This window comes from Capra hircus, chromosome 20 (genome assembly GCF_001704415.2).
Source record: "Capra hircus breed San Clemente chromosome 20, ASM170441v1, whole genome shotgun sequence".
NCBI classification, from domain to species: Eukaryota; Metazoa; Chordata; class Mammalia; order Artiodactyla; family Bovidae; genus Capra; species Capra hircus.
This window is the reverse complement of record NC_030827.1, coordinates 59,245,691-59,272,290: the sequence shown is the minus strand read 5'-3', so window position 1 is coordinate 59,272,290 and position 26,600 is coordinate 59,245,691. Positions and strand designations below refer to the sequence as shown.

The 26,600-nt window shown below is 39.8% G+C and overlaps 1 protein-coding gene across 1 annotated transcript in view; it reads right to left on the bottom strand.

Moving 5' to 3' along the window:
- The window catches only part of DNAH5 (dynein axonemal heavy chain 5), a 258,304-nt gene that overhangs the window by 126,049 nt on the left and 105,655 nt on the right, over positions 1–26,600 (bottom strand). Inside the window, exons 39-47 of the mRNA XM_005694882.3 lie at positions 23,539–23,673; positions 22,582–22,689; positions 20,452–20,605; positions 13,219–13,365; positions 9,929–10,170; positions 7,321–7,497; positions 6,647–6,848; positions 5,032–5,174; positions 3,927–4,061 (exon numbers count right to left, since the gene is read on the bottom strand). Of these exons, the coding sequence (XP_005694939.2) occupies positions 3,927–4,061; positions 5,032–5,174; positions 6,647–6,848; positions 7,321–7,497; positions 9,929–10,170; positions 13,219–13,365; positions 20,452–20,605; positions 22,582–22,689; positions 23,539–23,673 (1,443 nt within the window). The remainder of the gene's footprint in view (positions 1–3,926; positions 4,062–5,031; positions 5,175–6,646; positions 6,849–7,320; positions 7,498–9,928; positions 10,171–13,218; positions 13,366–20,451; positions 20,606–22,581; positions 22,690–23,538; positions 23,674–26,600) is intronic.

The window sequence follows — 26,600 nt, the reverse complement described above, 5'->3', positions numbered from 1 at the left end:
GGGGTCATCTTTAACTCCTTCCTCTCTCTCCTATCCCTCTCCTCCAACAATATCCACTCAACCAAAAACAAGTCCTGTCCGTTCCGCTTCTCAGCCCCAATTGGAATGCATCCTATAACCATCTCCTCTTGAGTCTCTCTGAATTCTGCCCTATCTTTCCCGTCAGCAGCCAGAATGAACCTTCTAAGTGGTGATGCAATCCTGCTCAGTATCCCCATGATTCCTTATTAGTGGCTTACAAGGAACACCATGATGCTCCCTGCTCACTTCTCCAGACTCATTTCTAAACATGCTTTTCAGTCTTTGTTCCTGCCCAGCATGGACTTCATTCATTCATATTCAGTTAACAACAACAAAAAAATATCCATAAAATAATGCTCCTCTCAGACTGATTTACAGTGCTCATTAAGAGATTTGTATTTACATCCCTAAAGTATCCATTTATGAGCAAAAAAAAAAAAAACAACTCTCAGAATTAGTATTGTTGTTGTCTAGTCTCTAAGCTGTGTCTGATTTTTTGCAACCACATAGACTGTAGCCTGCCAGGCTCCTCTGTCCATGGTATTTCCCAGGCAAGAATACTGGAGTGGGTTGCAGTTTCCCTCTCTGGGGAGGCTTCCTGACCCAGAGATCAAACCTTAATCTTCTGCATTAGCAGGTGAATTCTTTACCACTGAGTGACTAGGGAAACCCCAAGATTAGTATTCTGCTGAGTCACTTCAGTCGTGTCCGACTCTGTGTGACCCCATCAGGCTCCCCCATCCCTGGGATTCTCCAGGCAAAAACACTGGAGTGGGTTGCCATTTCCTTCTCCAAGATTAGTATTAGCCAAACACAATTTGTAAAGTATTGACTTAGATGGATGATCGCCCATAAAAATCACTTCTTTCAACCTGGCTTACTGGTAAAAAGTTGAAATCTCTAGCAAGGGCCTGGACTATGGGATGTATGCTGTTCTCTAAGAATAAACAACAACTTGACTCTGAAATAGCAGAATGATAGTCATGATGACATCACCTTAAGCCATCAGTGGCACCAAAACAAAGATTCTGACCTTGTAGTCTGTCCAGCTCACACACACATGGAATGCTTGGGTGAACCCCAGTTGGACAGTGCCATTTTAGACATAAAAACCAGATGGACTTAGGCATGGAGTTGAGGAAAGCCATTCTAAGCAACATGTGGGGTCTTCCCAGACCAGGGATTGAACTGGTGTCCCCCTGCATGATAGCTCAGCTGGTGAAGAATCCACTTGCAATGCGGGAGACCTGGGTTTGATCCCTGGGTTGGGAAGACCCCCTGAAGAAGGAAACGGCAACCCACTCCAGTATTCTGGCCAGGAAACTCCCATGGATTGTATAGTCCATAGGGTCGCAAAGCGTCAGTACGACTGAGCAACTTTCACTTTCCCCTGCATAGCAAGGCACTCTCCTAACCACTGAACCACCAGGGAAGCCCTAGAATTCTCATTTTTAAAAACCAAAACTTATTACTGTGTCAGCATTTATAAGATGGCTGTTGCATTCAAAACACTTTAAGATTATTTTTTAAAGAAACAAATCTTTCCAGATATTCCCTCAAGAAATTTTCACTTTCTTCCTATTTTCTGTATTATTCACATTTTTAAAGATATGTGTGAATTGCTTGCAAAAATAATACTTGAGAAAAAAAAATCTCTCTTCAAAGACTAACTGAATTCCTTAGCTAAAAATAGGGTGACCATGTAATTTTTGTTCAAACTTCATACATTGGTTAGTGACGTGGACGCTGTTCATTATTTATCTGAGACAACAGAAGTTAACTGGACGGTCCCTAGCAAAAAAGGACATAGAGTCTGTCCTCCTACTGATAAAACATGTGAAAGTGACACTATGGTGAAAACAAAGGAAGCTCGGATGAAAACAATCTGTCCAGCAACAGACACGTGTCCCTGATATGTGTGCCATGGTGGTAAGACGAGAGGGATGAACAATATCTATTTTCTCATCTACAATTTCAATTTGGTTTGGAACCAAGTAAATGGGAGACAAATGCTCTCAGCTCCATCACCCCTTGTTTAGCATGAATGGCTGAAAATTATCATGAGCAAGTTAATTACAGCAGTTGGGCTAATTGAAAGCTTTCTAAAACTAATGAGTCTAGCTTACTAGGAAGCCCTGATGCTCAGCAGTCAAAACAGGCACTAAACAGAGCAGATGATCCCATGATGCCTCTGAACAGAAAAATCAACAGTAAAGCGCTGAGACCTTCTTCTTACTGAAGGATAGGAAGGATCTGGGTTAAAGGTTATTAGCTGTAAATCCAACAATTGAACTCCTAGAGAATAGATACTAATACTTTGAAAATCTGCTTTATCATTCTTCTGATTATTGTACCTCAGTATGGTACTGCTTCTAGAAATTTATTACATGGTTTATGAATTTTATATTAATAAACAGGATGTTTTCTAGATTATGTGTGCCTTTTTCCAGGAAATGAATAAGTATTTCATGTTATAGAGATATAAAACACAGGTCTTTACCACCTGCTGCTGCTAAGTCGCTTCAGTCGTGTCCAACTCTGTGCGACCCCACAGACGGCAGCCCACTCGGCTCTCCCATCCCTGGGATTCTCCAGGCAAGAACACTGGAGTGGGTTGCCATTTCCCTCTCCAATCTTTACCACCTGAGAGGGGTAAATATTACCAAGAAAGATACCAGCTCAGTCATGTCTGACTCAGTGTGACCCCATGGACTTTGTAGCCCACCAGACTCCTCTGTCCCCTGGAGAAGGCAATGGCACCCCACTCCAGTACTCTTGCCTGGAAAATCCCATGGGCGGAGGAGCCTGGTAGGCTGCAGTCCATGGGGTCATGAAGAGTCAGACACGACTGAGCAACTTCACTTTCACTTTTCACTTTCATGTATTGAAGAAGGAAATGGCAACCCACTCCAGTATTCTTGCCTGGAGAATCCCAGGGACGGGGGAGCCTGGTGGGCTGCTGCCTATGGGGTTGCACAGAGTCGAACATGACTGAAGTCACTTAGCAGCAGCAGCAGCAGACTCCTCTGTCCATGCGATCTCCCAGGTAAGAATATTGGAGTAGGTTGCCATTTCCATCTGCAGGGGATCTTCCTGACCCAGGGATTGAACCTGTGTCTCTTGAGTCTCCCACATGGGTAGGTGGACTCTTTAACACTAGTGCCACCTGGGAAGCCCCAATACCTCCAAGAGTTATGGTAAAAATATGTGCCAACTCTTTACCATATACTAAGGAATGTGGCTAGCCTTTGTCCTGGTCCCTAGGTGGGAGTCTAAATTCTTGGAATTTCCTGAATAAAAAGGATATCTTTGTTACCAATGGTGGGTCTTTCAGACCACTTATGCCAGAAAGACTAACCATATGATTAGAGTGTTAGGGCTTTAAACCATGTCATATCAGCTGATCTCCCAGGGGGAAGGGGCTTGGAGATTGACTTCAGTCACGCAGCCAATTGATCACGCTTCTGTAATAAAACTTTAATAAAAACTCTGCTCTGTTCACCAAGGCTCACGTGAGCACCCTGATTGGTGAGGTACACAGATGTGCCTGGGGAGTAAATACATCCTGTGACAAAGAAGTTTCACATTCGAGACCCTCCCAAACCTTTCCCTATGCATCTCTTCTTTGTTGGATCCCAATTCATATCTTTTATAATAAAACCACAGTCATAGGCATAACATTTTCCTGAATTCTGTGAGTCATTCTAGTGAATTATCAAAACTAAGGGGTCACAGGAACTCTTCAACCTGAATAATAGAGATACTGGAAGACGTAAGTAGAGGATTTACAATGGCTGTGAAACTGCAGGTGAAGTTCAGTGGGTACATCAGAACAGTCGTGAGATTTAAGCCTCCAAAGCTCATCACAAACCTGGGCTCAGTTAGCAGCACCCAAGAGCCAGTACCTGAAACATCAGTGGGGTGGTAGCAGAAGAAAAGTTTAGACTCTTGATCACGTGGTTTTCAGGATCATATTTCGACATAAATCCTTTGATTATGACTGTCTTGGCTGTTCCTTGTTCGCCAATTAACAGCACGGCCTACCGCAGAAGTTGAGAAAGAAATAAAAGAAACACATTAAGATGATTGTCATGGGCTCAACTGAGGATATGAGGATGCCCTAACTCCCAGTACCTCAGAAGGTGACTGTGTCTGGAGATAGAGTCTTGAAAAAGATGATTACGCTAAAATGAGACTATTAAGGTGGGCTCTTGTTCAGTCTAACGGGTACCCTTAGAAGAAGACATTGGGATATACAGAGAAGCAACAGGCACGCACACACACAGACGTGGAAGGACACAGTGAGAAGACAGCCATCTGGAAGCCAAGGACAGAGAGGTCCCAGGAAAACTAAACCAGCCAGCACCTTCATCCTGAACTTCAGGCCTCCAGAACCGTACAGAAAGAAATGTGCGCTGATTACACCGCAAGGCTGTGGCATTTTGTTACGGCCGCCCCGGCAAAATAGTACAATAACTAAAACAGAAGGATTTCTCTTTGGAGAAACAAGTCAAAACTCACATTCTCTCTCTCTCTCTCTCTTTCTCTCTCTCTCTCTCTCTCTCTACATATATATACATATGAAAAAAAATTAATCATGAATGAAAGCTATTCAACTCTAATATTGTTGCATGCGTGCTCAGTCATCTCCGACTCTTTGCAAACCCATGGACTGTGGCCCACCGGGCTCCTCTGTCCATGGAATTGTCCAGGCAGGAATACTGGAGTAGGTTGCCATTTCCTTCTCCAAGGGATCTTCCAACCCAGGGATCCAACCCAAGTCTTTTGCATCTCCTGCATTGGCAGGTGAATTCCTTACCGCTGAGTCACCTGGAAAGTCCCTAATATTGTTACTGAGGAATAATAAAAGAAGTAGTATACTAATTTGGGTAATATTTTTATTTATTGTAAACAGCAATATAAAGCATTCTAAAATGAATGCAAGATGCTCCATGTTTTCAAGTGACATTTCTAAATGTGCCATTTTAAATAAAACAGAAAGCGCCATACCTTGCCCTGTTTAGCAATGGTTTTAATTAAGAAGTCGGTTCTCACGTTGTCAACATTTGGCACCAGGATGGAGCCATATTCTGGGGTGGTGTTAGATGGATAGACATATTCCTCAGTACACGTGTTCCAGTGCATCCATTTGCCTGAGGTGAACAGAAAACAATTACATCTTCATATTTCTATTAATAATTTAATTTCTAATTATAAAGAGCAGACATTTTTGACATCTCATGAAGTCATCTTCCAAAAGCTCCTCAAAAAATAAAAATCATTAAATTCAGACATCTAAGTATTTAAGTATGTGTTCACTAAGTCAAAACTCCCAAAGGAGCTGTTCAAAGGTGGTAATAGTAAGAGTTCTCTTGCAATTCTCTTTTTAAATATGTTCTTGTTGTTCAGTCAGTAAGTCGTGTCTGACTCTTCAACCCCGTGGACTGCAGCACGCCAGGCTTCCCTGTCCATCACCATCTCCCCGAGCTTGCCCAAACCCATGTCTATTGAGTCAGTGATGCCATTCAGCCATCTCATCCTCTGTCATCCCCTTCTCCTCCTGCCTTCAATTTTCCCAACATCGGGGTCTTTTCCAATGAGTCAGCTCTTCACATCAGGTGGCCAAAGTATTGGAGCTTCAGCATCAGTTCTTCCAATGAATATTCATGACTGATTTCCTTTAGGATTGACTGGTTTGACATCCCTCTCTGCTATCCAACGGATGCTCAAGAGGTTTTTAATAACATAAAGTGTGTGTAAATATCAGGACAGTGATAGCAGTATGTACCTAAAATCATTTTTCATTACATACTTTTCTAATTGTAAAACCAAAAATAAAACATTCTAGGATGCCATATACAAATATTGCATATAAATGTAGTACATATATGTGTATATAAGTACTTTATAAATATGTAGGCACATAAATAAACTTAACATATTTATGAATATTCACACCTATTTGGTAAAAATATACTTCACACTTTGTAATTTTTACAAAAGTTACTGATTATATCAAATGAATAGCTGAAATGCATCTGATTTGGGGATTTTTTAAATTTGTTTTTAACTCATTAGAAGTTCAGCACACAATATATTTAGAAACAAAAAAAATGTGCATTTGGAACCCAACTGAAATAAATATACGAAAAAGAAATCATGGGCTCTCTTTCAAACACACACGAACATTTCCATTTCAATTTTACAGTAGTTTTGATTACCATTTGGAAATATAGACCAATCAATAGATAGGTAAGTAGAGAGCTGGAGAAGGCAATGGCACCCCACTCCAGTACTCTTGCCTGGAAAATCCCATGGACGGAGGAGCCTGGTAGGCTGCAATCCATGGGGTCACTAAGAGTCGGACGCAACTGAACGACTTCACTTTCACTTTTCCTTTCATGCACTGGAGAAGGAAATGGCAACCCACTCCAGTGCTCTTGCCTGGAGAATCCCAGGGACGGGAGAGCCTGGTGGGCTGCCGCCTATGGAGTCGCAGAGTCGGACACGACTGAAGCGACTTAGCAGCAGCAGGTAGAGAGCTAGAAGGTAAATATTAGAAATTTGAAAAAAAAAAAAAAAAAGGGTCCCACATGTGATGGACAGATAGAAGCCCAGGACTCACCATCGGACCCAACGTAATAGTCAAACATGGAGTCGTCAGGCCCCGCGAAGGGTGGCAGGTCCAGGGCCAGCATCTCCCGGGAGCGCAGCCACTGCTCCATGCGGCGCCGGCCGTCCGGTTCCAGCACCGCCCCTACGCTCCACATCAGCGAGAAGACATACAGTCTTCCCAGGTGCTCCGCCGTGACCTCCCCGCCTTGCTCCTGTGCAGGCAAGAAACTTTCCTTTTAATTACTTCATTCTCAAACCAAGACTTGGCTTTGATATCTTAATGAAAATCTAAGTAAAGATCTAAAAGGGATAACAGCTTTCTCCCAGCCCTCCCCACCCCCCAAAAAAAGAGGAAAAGATAAATAAAACTGGAGGGAAAACAAACAAAACTGGAGAACAAATTCAGAACTGATGTCTCGGAATATCAAGCAAGTTTCTGAAATAAATATAGAATCCTTTTAGATGACTGTGAACCTGCCACCAAGTGATCAATACAAACCGTGGCTTGCTTTGTTTAAAAAAAAATAGAAATGAACACACACACACACAAAGCATTAATATGTGAAGTGCATGATTGAAACGTTCCCCTCCCCTACGGTTCTAAGAATGAACTTCAAGTCTTGCACTCTGCAAAGTGTGGCTCAGCTAACAAGAGAGAAATTTCTAGAAAATTGAGGGATTTACCTTGGGAGGGATGAGGCCCTGGAGCATGTTGATGCTTTGCAGGACCACAAAGGCCTCCAGCATCTCCATCTGATGCTCTAAGTTCTGAATACTGAAGCGATACAGTTCTGGAAATGACTTGGTGTACAGCTGACGAAGAATTTCAGCTTCTTGAGGGGAACGTTTTTTAAGAAAACCCTGTTAGTGTTCAGATGAATGCATTCATTAAATTTATTGGCACACCAGAAAAATGATCCAGCTGAGGTGCAAACGTTTTTTAATATCAATTAACAATAGTAATACCTAATGATTATATTGTACTTGTAATGTACCAGGCCTTGATATAAATTCTTTCATGTGTGACCTCATTTAATGTCAAAAAAATTCTATGAGATAGGGATGGTTATTAACCTTCTACAGATGAGGAAACTAAGGCCCAAGGAGTTTAAGTAACGTGCCCAGGATCCCATAGCTTGTAGGCGTCAAGGCCATCCCCAACCCAGGGATCAAATCTGCTGCATTGCAGGTGGATTCTTTACCAATGAGCCACCTGGGAAGTCCAAGTCATTTAGTAAAAAATGGTTCCAAAGTCTGATTCTAGCATCTGTAAGTTCAGCTACACTACACCTAAGCTCAGGTCTTGAAGTCAAGATAAAGGGAAAAGTCTTAGGCTCTTGGTTAAAATATGCTCAGAGACAATGAGGAGACATATACGTGGAAATAATTTAGAAAAAGAAAGAAGAATAAAAGATAAACAAAGGAAATCCATTCTCAGATTATTCAAAATGGGAGACAGATATATCACAGTTTTACTTCTTCTAATCTAATTAATAACCACTATAGAAAAAATATCAAAGAATACTTAGGAAAATGGAGAATTTAGTCATTTGGGAAAAGCAGTATTTGGAAATTGCATGTGATTCATAACAAAATATCATTTAACACACAACAAGATTTTCTTCAGATGAGGAAATTTCCCTTGGCATCAAGAAATCAGGTCATTCTCAGAGACTCTGAACAGAAGCAATAAAACGGCAATTCTCGGTTATCCATAATTTCATGAATTCAATATGATTGTACAGTGACAAAGACCAAACATAGCACTTCAAGTTGATGGAGGCAGAAAATATCATACGCAGGGCCAAGTAATCAGCGTGACTCACAGAGGTTCATGGAGTCTCACGATCACAGCTTCTCCATTGTCAGCCCTCCAGTGACCCTCTCAGAGCTGCCCTGGCCTCTTCTAAACATTTCCAGCCAGAGATTTATGAGTCCTGCTTCTTGCTAACCATTTGTAAACAAATTAGCATTAATATAAAGGTCTTATTCACCTTCAACATGGACAGAATATAATATAGCAAACTGTAAATATTCATTAGCTAATAGTGTAAAAATATTTTCTAAAAGCCTCTGTGAATCTGAAGTATTTGGGAGAAAATCGCAAATTCATTTTTATTTGGAGTTTGCTGTATCCCTGGTCACCAAGCCTGAATCTACTGTGGTACTTTTTTTGTTTGTTTGTTTGTTTTCTTATTTTTATTTTTTTATTATTTTTTTAATTTTTATTTTTACTTTATTTTACTTTACAATACTGTATTGGTTTTGCCAACTGTGGTATTTTTTAAAAAACATTTAGAACACCTCTATCCCTAAAGATTCTAATTTGATAGATTGAGGTGTGACACAGTTATCTGTATTTTAAAGAAGTGCCATTGGTGATTATTCTTGCAAAGCCAGAGTTGAGAATTCTTGTTCTAAATTTTCCTTGAAGGATAGATAATTTAATTGTGAAATCTGAAATTTTCACATATCCAACAGTGACATATCCAACTGTACATCAGAATCACTTTTCTTTATAATTCCCTAATTTAAAATATATATTCATAAGTTTTTAATCAAAATTATCTCCAAAAAACTGATTCAAATGAAAATAATAATTTGACCGACAGTGTCAAAAAAGATTGTACTGATGGCTCATCTAATAATCATTCTGCCTTATGTGATGGCATTTATTTAGTAAAATATATAAGTATGCAAGGCATTCAATTATAATCTTACCATAATCAATATACTCTAACATATACTGGTAGTAATAAAATAATATACCTTATCAAGAATTAAACAGAGATTATCTGAAATATTATTTCCAGGTGCAAACTTAAAACTAACATTATTACTATTGAGTCTCATAAAAATTCTTTATATGCAATTTTAATAAATTGTCTCCTTCAAGTTAATATTCTAAGACGGTTGCTTAAATTTTCCTTATTCATTTACAGTGTTCTTGCCTGGAGAATCCCAGGGACGGGGGAGCCTGGTGAGCTGCCGTCTATGGGGTCGCAGAGTTGGACACGATTGAACTGACTTAGCAGCAGCAGCAGCAGGATTATTGATTCACCTAGGCCTTGCAATGATTCCTCAACCCGAGCTGAAGAACCCTGAGCACTGAGGAAATCTTTAAGGGACAACCAGGGCTGATGGTAGCAAGAGCATTAAAGGGTCTCCCATAAACATCAGCATTAAAATGCAATTACACCGGAAGTCTGCAGGAAAATCAGTGCACACTCTAAAGGAATGCTCAAAGACCTATTTCCCTCTTTAATTATATCAAAAAAGATTCCAATCATACCTCAAGAATAGGGCTCCAATCAAGGACAGAAGAACTCATGAAAACCATCCCATTTCTTGAGACAGTAGCAGGCGAAGCGTTGTCAATATTATGAGGTTCAAAAACAATCTTGCAGTTTGGAGCCATGGGAATCCGATCGCCATTGGCAAGGGTTAGTGTTTTGTTATCATCCAAAACGGAATTCAGATTTTCAATCCAGATGGCGTCTACTGGACCATCAAGAACTATCCAGATATGCTCCCCTAAAACATCCCACCAAGGGCAGTGGGGAAGAGCATACAGACACATATATGCATATGTACATAACTATGCTTGAAGAAATATAACAATGTAATTTTCATTAATTTTTAAATAAAGCTTTGACCCAAATAATTATCTTATTTCTTTGCGTAGGGGTTTTCCAGTTCTTTATGTAGCAGCTGTTTAAAGCACACAATCAAAACAAAAAGTCATTTGTTCCCTGAAAAGATATTCATTGAGCAACCTTCCCTGTATCAGCATTGATCCTGGGATAAGGTGATAAAAAGACAACATCCTGCCCATCACAGAGGTTACTTTCTAAGAGGTAGAGATGACAATGCAATATGCAAAGAAATATGTAAAAAAAAATTCAGCAGGATAAGAGGGTGGGGCGTTTCAGATAAGGTGGTCCATGAAATATTTCTGGAGCAGAATGAAGTGATGAAGAGATGTAGGACTAGGATTTTTCAGGCAGTGGCAATAGTAGTTGCAAAGGTCCTGAAGTGGGTACAAGCTAAGGGGATCATGCTCCAGGAACAGCAGGAAGTCAAACCTGGTTAGAAAGACAAGAAAGCAGAAAGGGATGTAAGTGACGTCAGAAAGACAGGCAGAGCTCCAAGAATCCATTCTGATTTGCACAGGCTGAGTTTGAGATGTTCAACAAGACAGCCCAGAGAGCAGTTGAGTTGGGAATTCAAAGACCAGAGATTAAAATGTAGAGATCAGCTTAGAGATGGCATTGAGAGCCACGGACTGGGTAAGTTTTGTCCAGATCATAAGTGTACAGATAAGAAGTCTGAGAACAGAGGCACTTGAGCATTCAGACTTCTGGGCCTGAACCAGGGTCTCCTCTGCTGGTTCCTCCCTCTGGCTGACCTCTCAGTGAAGCAGAAGTAGAAGAAGGTGCCCATGATGTCAAGTGGTGGAAGAGTCTGAAGGAGTGATCAGCTGTGCCAGACACTGCCAAGAGCAGGGCTAGACCGAGAAGTGACAGCCTGTGTGTGACAAGGTGGAGGTCACGAGTGTCCCCAACAGAGCACTTTCTGAGGGACACTGGGTACAAAGACTAACAAACGTCAGGTCAGGAGATATTTGGAGGTAAAGACAGCAGCATCAGCAGAACACCCAACAGAAATGCCCCTGTAAATTTAGGTATTCGGTTTCACAGTTGCTCTTAATTTTTTAACCACTAGTTCTCTTTTACAAACCAGCACCATGACCAAGTCTGTAGTTCTAATTTTTATTTGTAATAACTGTGTGACTGAGCGACTGAACTGAACTGAACTGAACTGTGCAGTACTCTGAGTCAAATGAAATGCTTAGAAAATCCTAATTATGCTTATTCAACTAGCAGTTTAAGGAAAATGGTGATCCGATCGCCAGAGTCCCTGTGAAAGTAAAAGTGTATGTTGCTTCTTTTAAAAAGAGTTTAAAAAAAAAAAAACCCTCTGAGCTCCTAGTCTCTGAGTTAACATTTGCTCACTGGATCTGTGTGACACAGGATTACTAGAATAAGTCAGAAACAAAAGTGTATTTAATTCCCATAAAACGGCAGCAGTTTCTAATACACTAGAAATGAAGCATTTTTTTTTCTCTTTCACCATTGGTGTTGGGTTGATCAGTCACATTCCCTCAAAGAGAAGATCTGTGGTGCCACCTTAACTGTTTCTCAACAGAACACTGTTTCCCAAGGCATGGACTCGTGAAGTGAACCCAAATGTCTCCGCCCTCCTCCTGTATCCTCCTGTGTCCCTGCAATTGCTTTCACGGTGCTTTCTCCTACTCACTCAGGAGAGAGAGGTGAACTGATCATCACCTCCTCCATCTGAACTTATATTCTGGGACCACTGCGCTCAGTTTGCAGGGTTCCTAAGTAAGAGAATATTCAGAGTGAACCACTGGCCTTTAAGGAATTGGTTTAAACTAAAGCCAAACACACATCTCATCTAAAGAGAATAATGTATGATCAAAAACTTTCTTTTTGATACAATCTTCTTTCCTAAGAAGCCCATTTCCACCTGTGATTTTATAGGAGAATCGGTTTTCTAAAGATAGGCCATTCTGAGATGAGTACCATTTTTTAAATATTCAGTGAAAATAGTTATGGTGAAATCACTTGATTTAATACAATCAATTTTCCTAACAGCTTTTGTTATTTCATTCTAAGATACCACAGGAATATTTTCCTTTTTTCAAAAGGAAAATAATTCCCTTTGTAACCAAAAAAAGGGAGGAGGTGGGTATTTTAAATACATTAATCAATCATTTCTGTGTTTCAACATTCACAAATATCATAGTGATTTATGACTTCTTGGTCTTGGATAAGATATTATACAGAAAATACGGTTTTACTAATTTTATTTCTTTTTAATATTTATGTATTTTGCTGCATCAGGGCTTAGTTGTGGCCCACAAGCTCAATTTCCCTCCAGTATGTGGGATTTTAGTTCCCCAACTAGGGATCAAACCTGTGTTTCCTGCATTGGAAGATGGATTCTTAGCCATTGGACTACCAGGAAGTCCCCTACTAATTTTAAATAGCTACCAAGGCTTTTATTTAGAAGCACATGTCAAAAATTATAGCTGTAATTCAGGGACTATTGTGGTCCAATGGCTAAAACTCCATGCTTTCACCTCAGGGGATATAGGTTCAATCCTTGTTGGAAGAACTAAGATCTTGCATGCTGTGTGATGCTACCAAAAAAAAAATTATGAACTAATACTCTCTTTAGAGTCATGGATGTAGAAAACAAACTTATGGTTACCAGAGGTAAGGAGAGGAGGGATGCATTGGGAGACTGGGATTGACACGCACACTACTATATATAAAATAGGTAACTAACAAAGACCTGGTGTCTAGCACAGGGAACCCTACTCAATACTCTGTAATGACCTATATGGAAAACAATTTTAAAAAAAAAGAACTGATACATGTATATGTATAACTGATTTGCTCTGCTGTACACCTGAAACTAACACAAAATTGTAAACCAGCTTTACTCCAATAAAAATTTAAAAATAAAAAGTTACACTTGTAATTCATCTCCTACCTTTCTTAGCCCTCAGTGTTTTCCTCCAAAGAGTAGAAAATATCCCATCGGTCCAATCATTCGTCGCCACATCAAGCCGACCGAACATCTGTGGGGCTGTAATTGCTTTAGGATTCATCCTCATTTCCCGGTGTGGTTTTCCACAATCTATACCAAGTAAATCCAGATTTTAAACAACTCAAATGGAGAATGAACCATATTAGGCAACACTGCACCAGTTTGCAGTGTACTATCTGTCAGCAGATATTCAAAACATGAAAAATAAGAAATTACATTGAAAATACATATCTTACTGTTATCATAATTATCCTCATTATATGTTATTGATTAAAGCACTTTTTTATCATCTGGAAAAGGAAACTGCATGTTATAAAAGGGGGGAATGATACCATGCTGGAATTGATGAAGGAATTAACGTAATCTAAGAGTCGGACGTGACTGAGCGACTTCACTTTCACTTTCCACTTTCATGCATTGGAGAAGGAAATGGCAACCCACTCCAGCGTTATTGCCTGGAGAATCCCAGGGAGGGGGAGCCTGATGGGCTGCTGTCTATGGGGTCGCACAGAGTCGGACACAACTGAAGTGACTTAGCAGCAGCAGCAGAAGCGCTTCAAATGTCACAGCTCAAAATCTTTTGATTTCTTGTCTACTAGGTTAAATCGTAGGTCCCTGGTGGCTCAGACGGTAAAGAATCTGCCTACAATGCAGGAGACCTGGGTTCAATCCCTGGGTCAGGAAGATCCTCTGGATAAGGGAATGGCAACCCACTCCAGTATTCTTGCCTGAAGAATTCCATGGACAGAGGAGGATGGTGGGCTACAGTTGATGGGGTCACAAAGAGTCAGAAACAATTGAAGGACTAAGCATGCGTGCACGCAGGTTAAATCTTATATCTGAAATTCATTTAGAAGATGCCTGATTCTCCTCATTAACAGCTTTCATTTGCTGAGATATGGTCTTGCTCATTTGGAAATCAGCTAAGTTAATGTTACAAAAATCAAGAATTATTTTTCTGTGGTCAACTTCAAAAAAGGTATGCAAATCTCTCAAACTCTGAAACTATTCTCGAGTAAGATGAATTCTGTACATATGAGACTATAGATTGTAAGTTAAAAAAAATCAAAGACAAAGATTTATCGTATATTGTACATGGAAACTTAAAAAATGGTACAAGTGAACTTATTTAAAAGACAGAAATAGACTCAGAGACATAGAAAACAAACTTATGGTTACCAAAGGAGAAGGGCAGGGAGGGATAAATTAAGAGTTCAGGATTAAAATATACACATATATTTATGCATTTATATACTAGATAATCAATAAGGACCTACTGTATGGAACAAGGAAATACATTTAATGTCCTTATCACTTCATAGCAAATAAGTGGGGAAACAGTGGACACAGTGGCTGACTTTATTTCCCTGGGCTCCAAAATCACTGCAGATGGTGATTGCAGCCATGAAATTAAAAGACACTTGCTCCTTGGAAGGAAAGTTATGACCAACATAGACAGCATATTAAAAAGCAGAGACATTACTTTGCCAACAAAGATCCATCTAGTCAAGGCTATGGCTTTTCCATTAGTCTTGTATGGATGTGAGAGTTGGACTATAAAGAAGGCTGAGCACCAAAGAATTAATGCTTTTGAACTGTGGTGTTGGAAAAGACTCTTGAGAGTCCCTTGGACTGCAAGGAGATCCAACCAGTCCACCCTTAAGGAGATCAGTCCTGAGTGTTCATTGGAGGGACTGATGTTGAAGCTGAAAACTCCAATACTTTGGCCACCTGATGAGAAGAGCTATCATTGGATAAGACCTTGATGCCAGGAGGGATTGAGGGCAGGAGGAGAAGGGGACGATAGAGGATGAGATGGTTGGATGGCATCACCGACTCAATGGACATGGGTTTGGGTGCACTCCAGGAGTTGGTGATGGACAGGGAGGCCTGGCGTGCTGCGGTTCATGGGGTCTCAAAGAGTTGGACACCACTGAGCGACTGAACTGAACTGAATAACCTATAATGGAGGAGAATCTAGAAAAGAATATATATACAATGGAATCACTATGCTATACATCTGAAACTAATACAATATGTAAATCAACTATATTTCAATTAAAAAATTTTTAAGATTTAAAATGCAAAATCATAAAATAGAGGCTAAAATGTCACATATTGTGTGGAAGATCGACAAACACAGGCACACAAGCATGGGTACGCACACTGTAAAGGTGTTAAATTAAAACTTTTCTAGAAAATTAAATGATAATTCTCTTTTTCCAAAATCAGAAAAAGAATCAGGGTTAATTATTTGCAATATTTTACAGTGCTGAAGTTCAACTTTGGCACAATGCAGGTTTTTCAATAAATGATATCCGTAAGAATAGCAATACTTTTTTAAAAAAATCTAATCACACTTTACAAAAGGCCAGCAAACTCTTCAAATATCTGACAGTAGCATAGATGAAAACTGGACTTGGTCTGTTGCCCATATAAGATAAACTATCACAAATCATTCCATTATGGTTGCAGGTAGAATTGTATCATTTTCATTTAAAATCCCGAGCACTCTAAGGAAAAAAAAAAAAAAAAAAAAGCTTGACTTTTCAAATGTTAGTTAAATGGATTCCTCTTAATTCTTTTCACCTTCATGGACCCTGCCCCAGAGTAAGCCTTCTTTTCTTGCTGTCCTCTCCTTAGGTCCTCCTTATGGAGATCCCCAGATGGCCCCTCCTGTCCACAGTCTATGCTCTTCATGGCACACAGGGCTAATCACACCAAACCTCAGCTCTACGGCTTCCCATCACCCACAGGGTAAAATCTAAGAGTTCAGCTAAAGTTATAAAGCTTCTCATGCTGTGACCTTGCTTCAAATTTGAGTTCCTCTGGAAGCAAAGCCTGAGATAAAGACAGAGGAACTGGGAGTCTGAATTTGGGTGAAAGACAGTGAGACAGAAAAGGAGAGAAAGCCAATAAAGAGCTTGTTGGTGAGCTGGTCACAGACGGAGTGTCCCTCTAGGAGACAGGAGGAGATGGACACTTGCCTTCCACTCTTTCCGCCATATTGGTTGAGGGTATGGCTGCCTTAGGAGCATAACATCCCACGCAATCTGTCCTTCCAGGCTGAGCCAATTCCCAGGAACTGGAAAGGCATAAGGCTGACAAACTCAGAGATACCACTGGTGTTTGGGGGAGAAACTGTCCAACGGTTGTATCTGTAGCAGGGAAGGGTCAAAGGGAGGTGGCCCTGGGCACGAATAGCATCGGTTACCCCTCCGTGTCTCCCCTCGCCCACCCCCACCAACACAAATTACATCTTATCCATACCAGAGCACTTCCTGGTATATCAGGCTTTCACCAGTCCCCTCAGTCTACTCAGCGCCTTCATTCTGCTAAGAATACCTTTTATCCATCTGCTATTTAACCCTCAAACCTCAGATGAAGTAGCACCTGCTCTGTAAGCCTCTCTAGAATTCCTTAGAAAGGTTTCTGATCTCCTTTGCCTCTGCTTACACCATAATTGTCCAAATCTTCCCCCATCCAGTCTTCTACGCTGAGTTCTAATTATCTGTGTCACTTCACTGTAAACTCTTTTTCTCTCATGCCTGCTTGGTGTTAGTTCTAGAAAGTCTTGTAGGTCTTTGTAGAACTATTTAACTTTGGCTTCATCAACATTAGTGGCTGGGGCATAGACTTGGATTACTCTGTTGTTGAATGCCTTGCCTTGGAAACAAACTGAGATCATAGGGTTTTTGAGACTGCACCAAAGTATTGCAAACTAAAACCAAGAACAAGTCAATAAACATCAAGTAGTCTAATAATTTATTCATTTTTGCAAAGACCTTCTCCAAAGCCAGTGGTGTCATATTGAGTACATAGTTTAGACATATTATACATGGAGAAGGAAATGACAACCCACTCCAGTACTCTTGCCTGGAAAATTCCATGGACAGAGGAGCCTTGTAAGCTATAGTCCATGGAGTCGCAAAGAGTCGGGCACGACTGACATAATATATCTATATCATTTAATATTTAGTACTCATTTTAAGACACCAGGGCTTCCCAGGTGGCTCAGTTGGTAAAGAATCTGCCCACAATGCAGGAGACCCAGGTTCGATCCATGGGTCAGGAAAATCCCCTGAAGAAGGAAATGGCAACCCTCTTCAGTACCCTTGTCTGAGAAATTCCATGGACAGAGGAGTCTGGTGGGCTACCCACTCTGGGAATGCAAGAATCAGACGCAACTAAACCACCACCACTACCACTTATTTTGCTCAGGTAACTGTACCCAGCACATATGTAGTTTATTAACAGAAGGCAGCTTCATACCAACAAAAGTATTATTAAGCATAGTTTAAGAGAGGGAATACATCATTTTAATGCTATATAAAGATCCCCAAACAGAATTTTAATAGCACACATGAAAATCACATGACAAAGTCCTGCAGGTGTGAAATCTGTTTTAGTGGAGGTAGGTGCTAGCTGAGGGTACAATCCTGTCTCAGTGTGAGGACCCCCACGTAGAGTCCTATTGTACAGAATTCATTTCATCCTATGGCTGAGGAAACAGACTAAATCCAACGTGTGCAGGACCTAGAACAAATATAGACCATCACTATCAACCAATATCAGTGCACTGAGGCTCTATAAGCTGACCGGAACCCAGCCAAGCAGCTTTTCCCTGTGGGACAACGCATGGTGCACCCTAACAGCCAAAGTTCTGTGAAATTTTGGAACTTAACTGCCATGCCCATTGTTGCCAATACTTTTAAGAAGAAAGTCACCCATGTTTAATAAGAACCAGAGAATACAAGGATAACTGTGAACAAGGCAATAGCCATTATGCTTAGATGACCCTGGGTTAGGGGCTTAGATGTAAGGCTTAGGGACATCTGGAAATTAAGTACACTGATTTCACTTCTCAAGAAAAATATCTGATTTGGGGCAGGAAATTAGTTTACAGTGAGGGTGGTTTTTTAACACATAAGATGTAAGAATCAGGTTTGGAATTATCTTATATTTATTGAGAGGTAGCATCTTATATTGGGGTTTCCCTGGTAGCTCAGCTGGTAAAAATCTGCCTGCAATGCAGAAGACCCCCGTTTGATTCCTTGGTTGGGAAGACCTCCTGGAGAAGGGATAGGCTACCCACTCCAGTCTTCTTGGGCTTCTCTGGTGGCTCAGCTGGTAAAGAATCCACCTGTAATGCGGGAGACCTGGGTCTCATATGTCATATATTAAGCATCTTATATTAAGTCATAATTGTGAAATGGTATGGTATGCTGGGAAAATTCTGGGTTTTACCTTAATGGGCTCTGACCTTAACTTTGAGTCTCATTATTTACCATCTTTCTGACATTGAGTATTTCTGAAGTTGAATCTTGACTTTTTTGTCCAAAATGGAGATAACAGTAATCACATCTCAAGATCATTTTGAAAACTAAATGGCATAACATATGTAAAACATATAACACAGTCCATGAAATCACTTTAAAAAAAATGTTTGCATAATTCAGAAAATCCAAGATATAGAAACAATCTTCTGTCTGCCCATGGATGAATGAATAAAGATGCGGCATACAAATGCAATGGAATATTATTCACCCACAAAATACAAGAACATCCTGCCATTTGTGGAAACATGGATGGACTTTGAGGGTATCATGCTAAATGAAATAATTCAGACACAGAAAGACAAATACTGTGTGGTATCACTTATATATGGCATCTAAAAATGTCAAGCTCAGCTTCCGCAGAAGCTCCAATACTTTGGCTACCTGATGCAAAGAGCTGACTCTTTGGAAAAGATGCTGATGCTGGGAAAGATTGGAGGCAGGAGGAGAAGGGGACAACAGAGGATGAGATGGTTGGATGGCATCACCTACTCAATGGACATGAGTTTGAGCAAGCTCTAGGAGATAGTGAAAGTGAAAGTCGCTCTGTCGTGTCTGACTCTTTGCGACCCCACGGACTATACAGTCCATGGAATTCTCCAGGCCAGAATACTGGGGTGGGGTAGCCTTTCCCTTCTCCAGGGGATTTTCCCAACCCAAGGATCAAATCCAGGTTTCCCACATTGCAGGCGGATTCTTTACCAGCTGAGCCACAGGGAAGCCCAAGAATACTAGAGTGGGTAGCCTATCCCTTCTCCAGCAGATCTTCCCAACCTAGGAATCGAACCAGGGTCTACTGCATTGCAGGCAGATTCCTTACCGACTGAGCTCTCAGGGAAGCCCAGAGATAGTGAAGGAGAGGGAAACCTGTGTAGTCCATGGGGTCGCAAAGAGCTGGACATGACTTAGTGACTGAACAACAGCAACAGAGAAATGGATTGTGGAACTATAGTTACAAGGGATGGGATGGGGCATGGAGAGCTATTAGAAAGGGATACAAAATTGTAGTTATAAAATAAGCAAGTTTGGGCACCTAATGTATCAGCATGGTGATTATAGCTAATAATACTGTATCATACAAATATGTGAATATTTCTAAGAAACTATCAATAAATCTTAAATGCTGTCATCACAAAAAAAGAAATGGTTATTATGTGATATGATGGAGGTGGTAACTCATGCTATGGTGACAATAATTTCACAACATATATATGCATCAAATCAGCACACTGCACGCCTTAAACTTATATATATGTCAAAATAATATCTGAATAAAGCTGGAAATGGGGTTCCCTGGCAGTCCAGCGGTTAGGACTCTGTACATCCACTGCAGGGGGCACAGTTTGATCCCTGATTAGGAAACTAAGATCCCGCATGGCACGGAGCACAGACAAATAAAAAAAAATTTTTTTAATTTAAAATACAAGCTGGAAAAAAAATGTTTTTCTTCTCTGGTCTATTAATGTACTGTGTTATCTCTAAAATATATCCAATATTCAAAAAAGTTGAATATTGGATATATTCTTACATGCTGCTGCTGCTGTTTAGTCGCTAAGTCATGTCTGACTCTTTTGCAACCCCATGCTATTCAACTCTAATATTGTGGCATGCATGCTCAGTCATCCCTGACTCTTTGCAACACCGTGGACTATAGCCCGTCAGGCTCCTCTGTCCATGGGAGTTCCCAGACAAGAATATGGGAGTGGGTTGCCATTTCCTTCTCCAAGAGGTCTCCTCCTATAAAAATATGTTAATATACATCTATATTTGTGTTCCTCTCGGAGCATTCACATGTCACAAAATGTGCCCCCAGGGTAATGAGGCTTGACGGTCCCCTTACCAGTCATGGCTTTCATCAGGGTGCGGATGCAGGTGGTCTTCCCTGCTCCACTTGGCCCTAGGGTCATCATTCCATGCCGCACTCTCTGTGTTTCAAAGAGCTGGATGACTTTCAGTTTCCAAGGAGGATGGTTGATTAAGCCAGCTTCTTCAACCTGAAAATAAAACAAAATCCCCACATAAACAGCTATCAGGACTTATCATTGTGTTCAAAATAAGTACAGACATGAGGCAAGGTTAGAGGTATGGGGAGTTATTATTAATACATATGGACGTGCCAGTTTGGAAAGATGGAAAATGTTCTGAAGACGAATAGTAGTGATGTTTGCACAATACACTGAATGTATTTAATACCACTGGGCTGTACACTTAAAAAATAGTTTAAAAGATATATTTAAGCAATGAGTTTTACTACAATAAAAAATATACACAGCTAGGCAAAAAGCAGGCTGAACATAATCAAAATGATATCCCAACTTAATCCATATCTGACAGGAAATTACAAACACTTATATTTACATGAATGTACACATTAAGAGCAACTTAAGAACAAAGGCTCAAATAGCAAAATTATTTTAGATGTTTAATTTAGAAGATAATATTTAGTATAAAAAGATCACTTCAAGCATACCAAGTTTACTGAAATTCCATACAACTGCCAAGCCATCTTTGTAAATCTAATGTATAGTTTTTATCTATCAGACAGATGTATGAAAGCTACTCTGTGAAACACTACTCTAAATTTAAATTTCTATGAGCTTAGTACAAATGATATCTTCGTTTTACAGATAAGAAAACTGAGACACAAAGAGACTAAGTAATTTACCCAAGATTATTCATTGTAAAGTTATGGAGTAAGGATCTGATCCCAAGATTCAGCCCTATGATTCATGCTATGCTTAAATTCACTATAAATGATGCTTTTATTTTTACTTAAATAATTTTTAGATAATACTTATGTATTATTTTATGTTATTGACTCTCCATATTTCTCATATGCTACAAATTGCAAATGTAAGTCACTTTATAAATTAGCTTATACTTAGCATTTTTAGGCAATGCTACAATCAAGATGGCCATATGATGAAGAAGCCATTTGCAAAATGAATGATCACTTTTACCTAATTGGGAGATAAAGAATTTTATACACTGACTTTTAAAGGGAAAGTCTCCATAAAATACTACTATATTTAATTTTTATTACAAATACATTCAAAGATTGAAATCCATTTTATAAATATGAGCTAGTCACCATTTCTATAAAACGTTTTTTTCCAAACGCTTTTTCATAGGAAAGGAAATTGAGGCACAAGATTTTCATGATTCATCTCCATTCCTAGGAAGATTATAGGGCTTCCCAGGAGGTGCTAGTGGTAAAGAACCCACATGCCAATGCAGATGTAAGGGACATCGTTTCTATCCCTGGGGGGATAAGATCTCCTGGAGGTAGCCACGGCAACCCACTCCAGTACTGGGCTGGAATCCCACGGACAGAAAAGCCTGGTGGGCTACAGTCCATAGAGTCACAAAGAGTCGGAGACGACTGAAGCCACTTGGCATAGCACAGCGTAGGAAGATGATAAAAAGTTAAAGCTGCACCAAGTATCATGGAAAATCCAGACACCTCATGATACACTTAACATGATGGATCCCCCAAAGCCCAAGGAAGAAATCACAAGTGATCCTTGGCCTGGGGGAAAAGATGGACAGCGAAGGAGCCACATGAGATCACTCCAAATGACTCTCAGTAGCAGGAGTCAGGACGCCAAAGCAACGTGATAAACAAATACCAGGGCTGCAGAAAGAACCAAGCCTAGCACAGGTAAGGCAGCAGGCCGCACACACCGCCCCCCTCCCCGGCCCATGCTGACCCACCACTTTTCACTGGGAATCTGGTGTGGAACGGCCTCCAGCAGTAACAGCGCCACTAGCACACGGCTAACTGTGGTTGAGCGAGACCCCCTGGCAGGAAAAGTTCTATTAATGGTGTGTAATGGCTTCTCTTAAACCTGTAGTCATAGCCTTGGGGTTGTTCTCAAATCTATAGATTTAGACCATAACAGCTCCACTTGATTCTCATGAAATTCAGATGAAAGGAATACATAGTTTGATGTCCTGTGAAACATGTTACCTGTCTACTAATTGCCATTTCCAGTTCAGGGTAACCCGCCTTGTCCAGAAGAATATTTGGGAAGAGATCTTCAATCAAACTCAAAAATAAAGGTTCATCTTCATCAATCTCAAAAAGAAAAGAAAGGAAATCAGACCAGCTCTTTTGGCACAAGCACAGCAATATTAGGCAAACTGAAATGAGTAATACATTTCAGATTACTTTATCAGAGCCAGTAATAAATAAAATACCTCCACTGAAGTTGAGAAAGATTTTCATCATGTTGCCCATGCATTAAAAATTAGTTTTTAAAAGGGAGGAAGGATAGAGAAGAAGAGGGGGAAAAGGAAGGAAATAGAAGAAAAGAAAATATCACCTATGTGACAACTTTCTATAAAACAACCATTTTAGGGAATTACTACATAACCTATAATTTCTTATTTAAATGAAAAAGAATTTTTCAAATGAAACAGAGTCACAAATTCATGAAATGAAATTTGTTTAATTCATACTTTTACTGTGAAAAAATATATCGTCAATATAGATATAGATTCACTGTATATAGATTCATTGATAACCAGATGATTGATTATCAGTCTCAACTGTGAAATCAAAGAATGTGAAATTTTACACATTTGCAAAATCTTACATACAACTTCCTGCCAAAGTCTATTTTTCAAAAGGTGGGATTATAGCTCTAAAACACAAAAATTTCAAGGTATCTGGAAACTTAAGAGGTAGATATTTTTTTTAATCCATTTTCATTCTATTGGAATACACACGTGTTAGACTAGATATGAGCAGCCACAGAAATTACTTCTGAAAAAATGTAATTTAAAGTCATGCTCTATGAAATTTAAAGTGCTTCATCTGATAATCAAGCATTTTAAATGAGATCTTTAAATAAATATTTCTAAATCTCATTTGTGCTTAAACTGAAATGTAAGCGGGTAGAACAGCTCCATCTGTGAACCTCACCAGTTTGGAAAGATTCATATCTCGCAGCACACGCATGACGATCGTGGACTCCGTATCCGCGGGGCTGGCTCTCTTGGCTGCTCCCAGGGTTCGCAGAACTGACAGAATATTACGCAGACCGAAGTCATAATGTACCTGAAGAATATGAAGAACACTGGGCTTATTTTCAAAATTAAGTTACCCAAGGCAACTGTACAAATTTGACAGAGGCATACTGAATAAATGCTGATTTTCCTTTTGAACATGTGTACAGATAGTAGAGCAATAAATCTTTTTATCAATAACTTTTTCTTTTTAGGAAATGGAGAATACCCAAAAAAGCCCACTCCCCTGGGTCATCAGTAATTTAAGCCCTTAGATCTGAAAACTGTTGATAACAGACAGATCTTGACAGGGAGAAAGGAGTAAACTTCCTCATGGAAAATACAGGTTCCCTTGAGACCTTCTTAAGCCAATTATCCACAAGAAAATGTCCTCATATCTCAAAAACTAAAATTTCAAACCAGAATTAAACTGTGACCTTGCTCATGACCATGATATAAGGTTAAAACATAGGAATATCAAAGAGGAAAAAAAAAAGTAGCTAAATTCCAAGATTACCTAAGTTGAATGAGTGAAGTTGTTCAGTCATGTCCGACCCTTTGCGACCCTATGGACTATAGCCTATGAGGCTCCTCCATCCATGGAATTTTCCAGGCAAGAGTACTGGAGTGGGTTGCCACGGCCTTCTCCAGGGGATCTTCCCCACCCAGGGATCGAACCCGGGTTTCCCACATTGCAAGCAGATGCTTTTACCATCTGAGCCACCAGACCGAAAGGGAGTAACAATAAGGACAAAATGGAAAGCCAAGCCCCCAGCTTTGTTGACCTCTTGACATATATTTATAAAAGTTCAATCACCCAAAATTTTAGCACATATAAAGGAAATAATTAAAAACCAATCCTCCAACCACCATAGGAAACAGTATCTCTAGCAATTCCTCAAAACTTTTCTAAATAAAACCACCATAGGATCCAGCAACCCCACTTGAGGGACTATATCCCAAAGAGTTGAAAGCAGAGTCTCAAAAAGATATTTGTGCACCCATGTTCATAGCAACACTATTCACAACAGCCAAGAGGTGGGAACAACCCAAAGGCCCATCGACAGATGAGTGGATAAACAAAATGTGGCATATATGGAAACTGATATATATGGAAATGATATCCAATCATAAAAGTGAAGCAAGTACTATCACATGCTATACCATGAATGAAACTTGAGGACATTATACTAAGTTAAATAAGCCAGTCACAAAGAGACAAATACCATGTGGTTCCATTTGTATAAGATATCTAAAGTAGTCAAATACATAGAAACAGAAAGTTCAGTGGTGGTTACCAGGGAACAGAGGGAAGGAGAAAGTGGAGTTTTTTTAATGGGTATAGAGTTTCCTTTTTATAAGAGAAAAAAGCCATGGAGATCTGTTTCACAACACTATTGAACTGTACACTCAAAAATGGTTAGGAGGATAAGCTAATGTTACATTTTTTATTGTTGTTCAGTTGCTAATTCGTATCTGACTCTGTGCAACCTCATGGACTGGAACACACCAGGCTCCTCTGTCCTCCACTATCTCCCGGAGTTTGCTCAAATTCATGCCCATTGAGCCGGTGATGCTACCTAACCACCTCATCCTCTGCTGCTCCCTTTGCCTTTTGCCTTCAATGACTATGTTTTCAATCATAATTTATAAAAACCTATAGAAAAAAATTATCTGCTAATTGGAAGCTGGATGCATCACTTAATACCAATCATTTGATGGATAAGGCACATAAAAATATTCAGATTGAGTTCCTGCCTACAAGGAGTTTAAGTTCTAATCCTCAATAAAAGAAACATAAGCAAGCTTGCATAAAAGTAACAATGACTTGAAATTGTTGGTGGGTAGAATTAATTAAGGAAAGTTTTCCATAATAAGACTCAGTTAAATCTGCAGACATGAAGCAAGATTCACAGGCGGTTGATCAAGGGATCAGCATGGGGCCAACTGTTTTGTACACATGGACACATATCATTTCCCAATGACCTTGTGAACAAGGGCAATAGGAATGAAGGAAACGGATGTGAAATTAGAGGAGAGGGCAGGAGTTACTGATGTGGGAGTTTTTCTACATACAAGGTACAGCACAGAAAGGAGAAGACAGAGTAAAGAGGACTTCCCAGGTGGCACAAGAGTAAAGAATCCACTTTCCAATGCAGCAGACTCAGGTTAGATCCCTGGGCTGGAAAGATCTGCTGGAGTAGGAAATGGCAACCAACTCCAGTATTCTTGCCTGAGAAGTCCCATGGACAAAGGAGTCTGATGGGCTACAGTCCATGGTGTCGCAAAGAGTTGGACATGATTGAGTGGCTGAGCACAAGCAAAAGAAACTAAGGATGTTTTGAGTGAGAATTGAATTTAGCTGAATCTGTGGGTGTAAGAAATAATTTAGATTCAAAGAAGTTTGAATTAGAGGTTCCTCAAAACCATGAGGACACACAACCCTTTATGATAAATATATAGGTGGGATAAAGAGCAAACAACAATATGCATATTTCTTTGGCTCTTAAATCAATTCAGATAGTATTCACTTCATTTCTACACTGTAAATATTAGTTTCTTCAAATGTACTTAATAAAACTATACATGAAAATTCATTTTTGCAATGATAGCATTTTCTACTTTGTACCAGGGAGGTACTTTCTCAACAACCCCAGTCTACAATTTTCTTGTTTTTTTTAATTTTTATTTTATTGTGGAGTATAGTTGATTTGCAATATTGTGTGAGTTTCAGGTATCCAGCAAAGTAATTCAGTTTTACATATATATATGTATCTATTCTTTTCCAGATTCTTTTCCCATATAGGTTATTATAGAATATTGAGTAGGGTCCCCTGTGCTATACAGCAGGTCCTTATTAGTTATCTATTTTTCTATATAGTACTATGTATATGTTAATTCCAAACTCTGAAGGTATCCTTCCCCCAGTTCCCCTTTAATTACCATAAATTTGTTTTCTATGTCTGTTAAGTCTGTTTC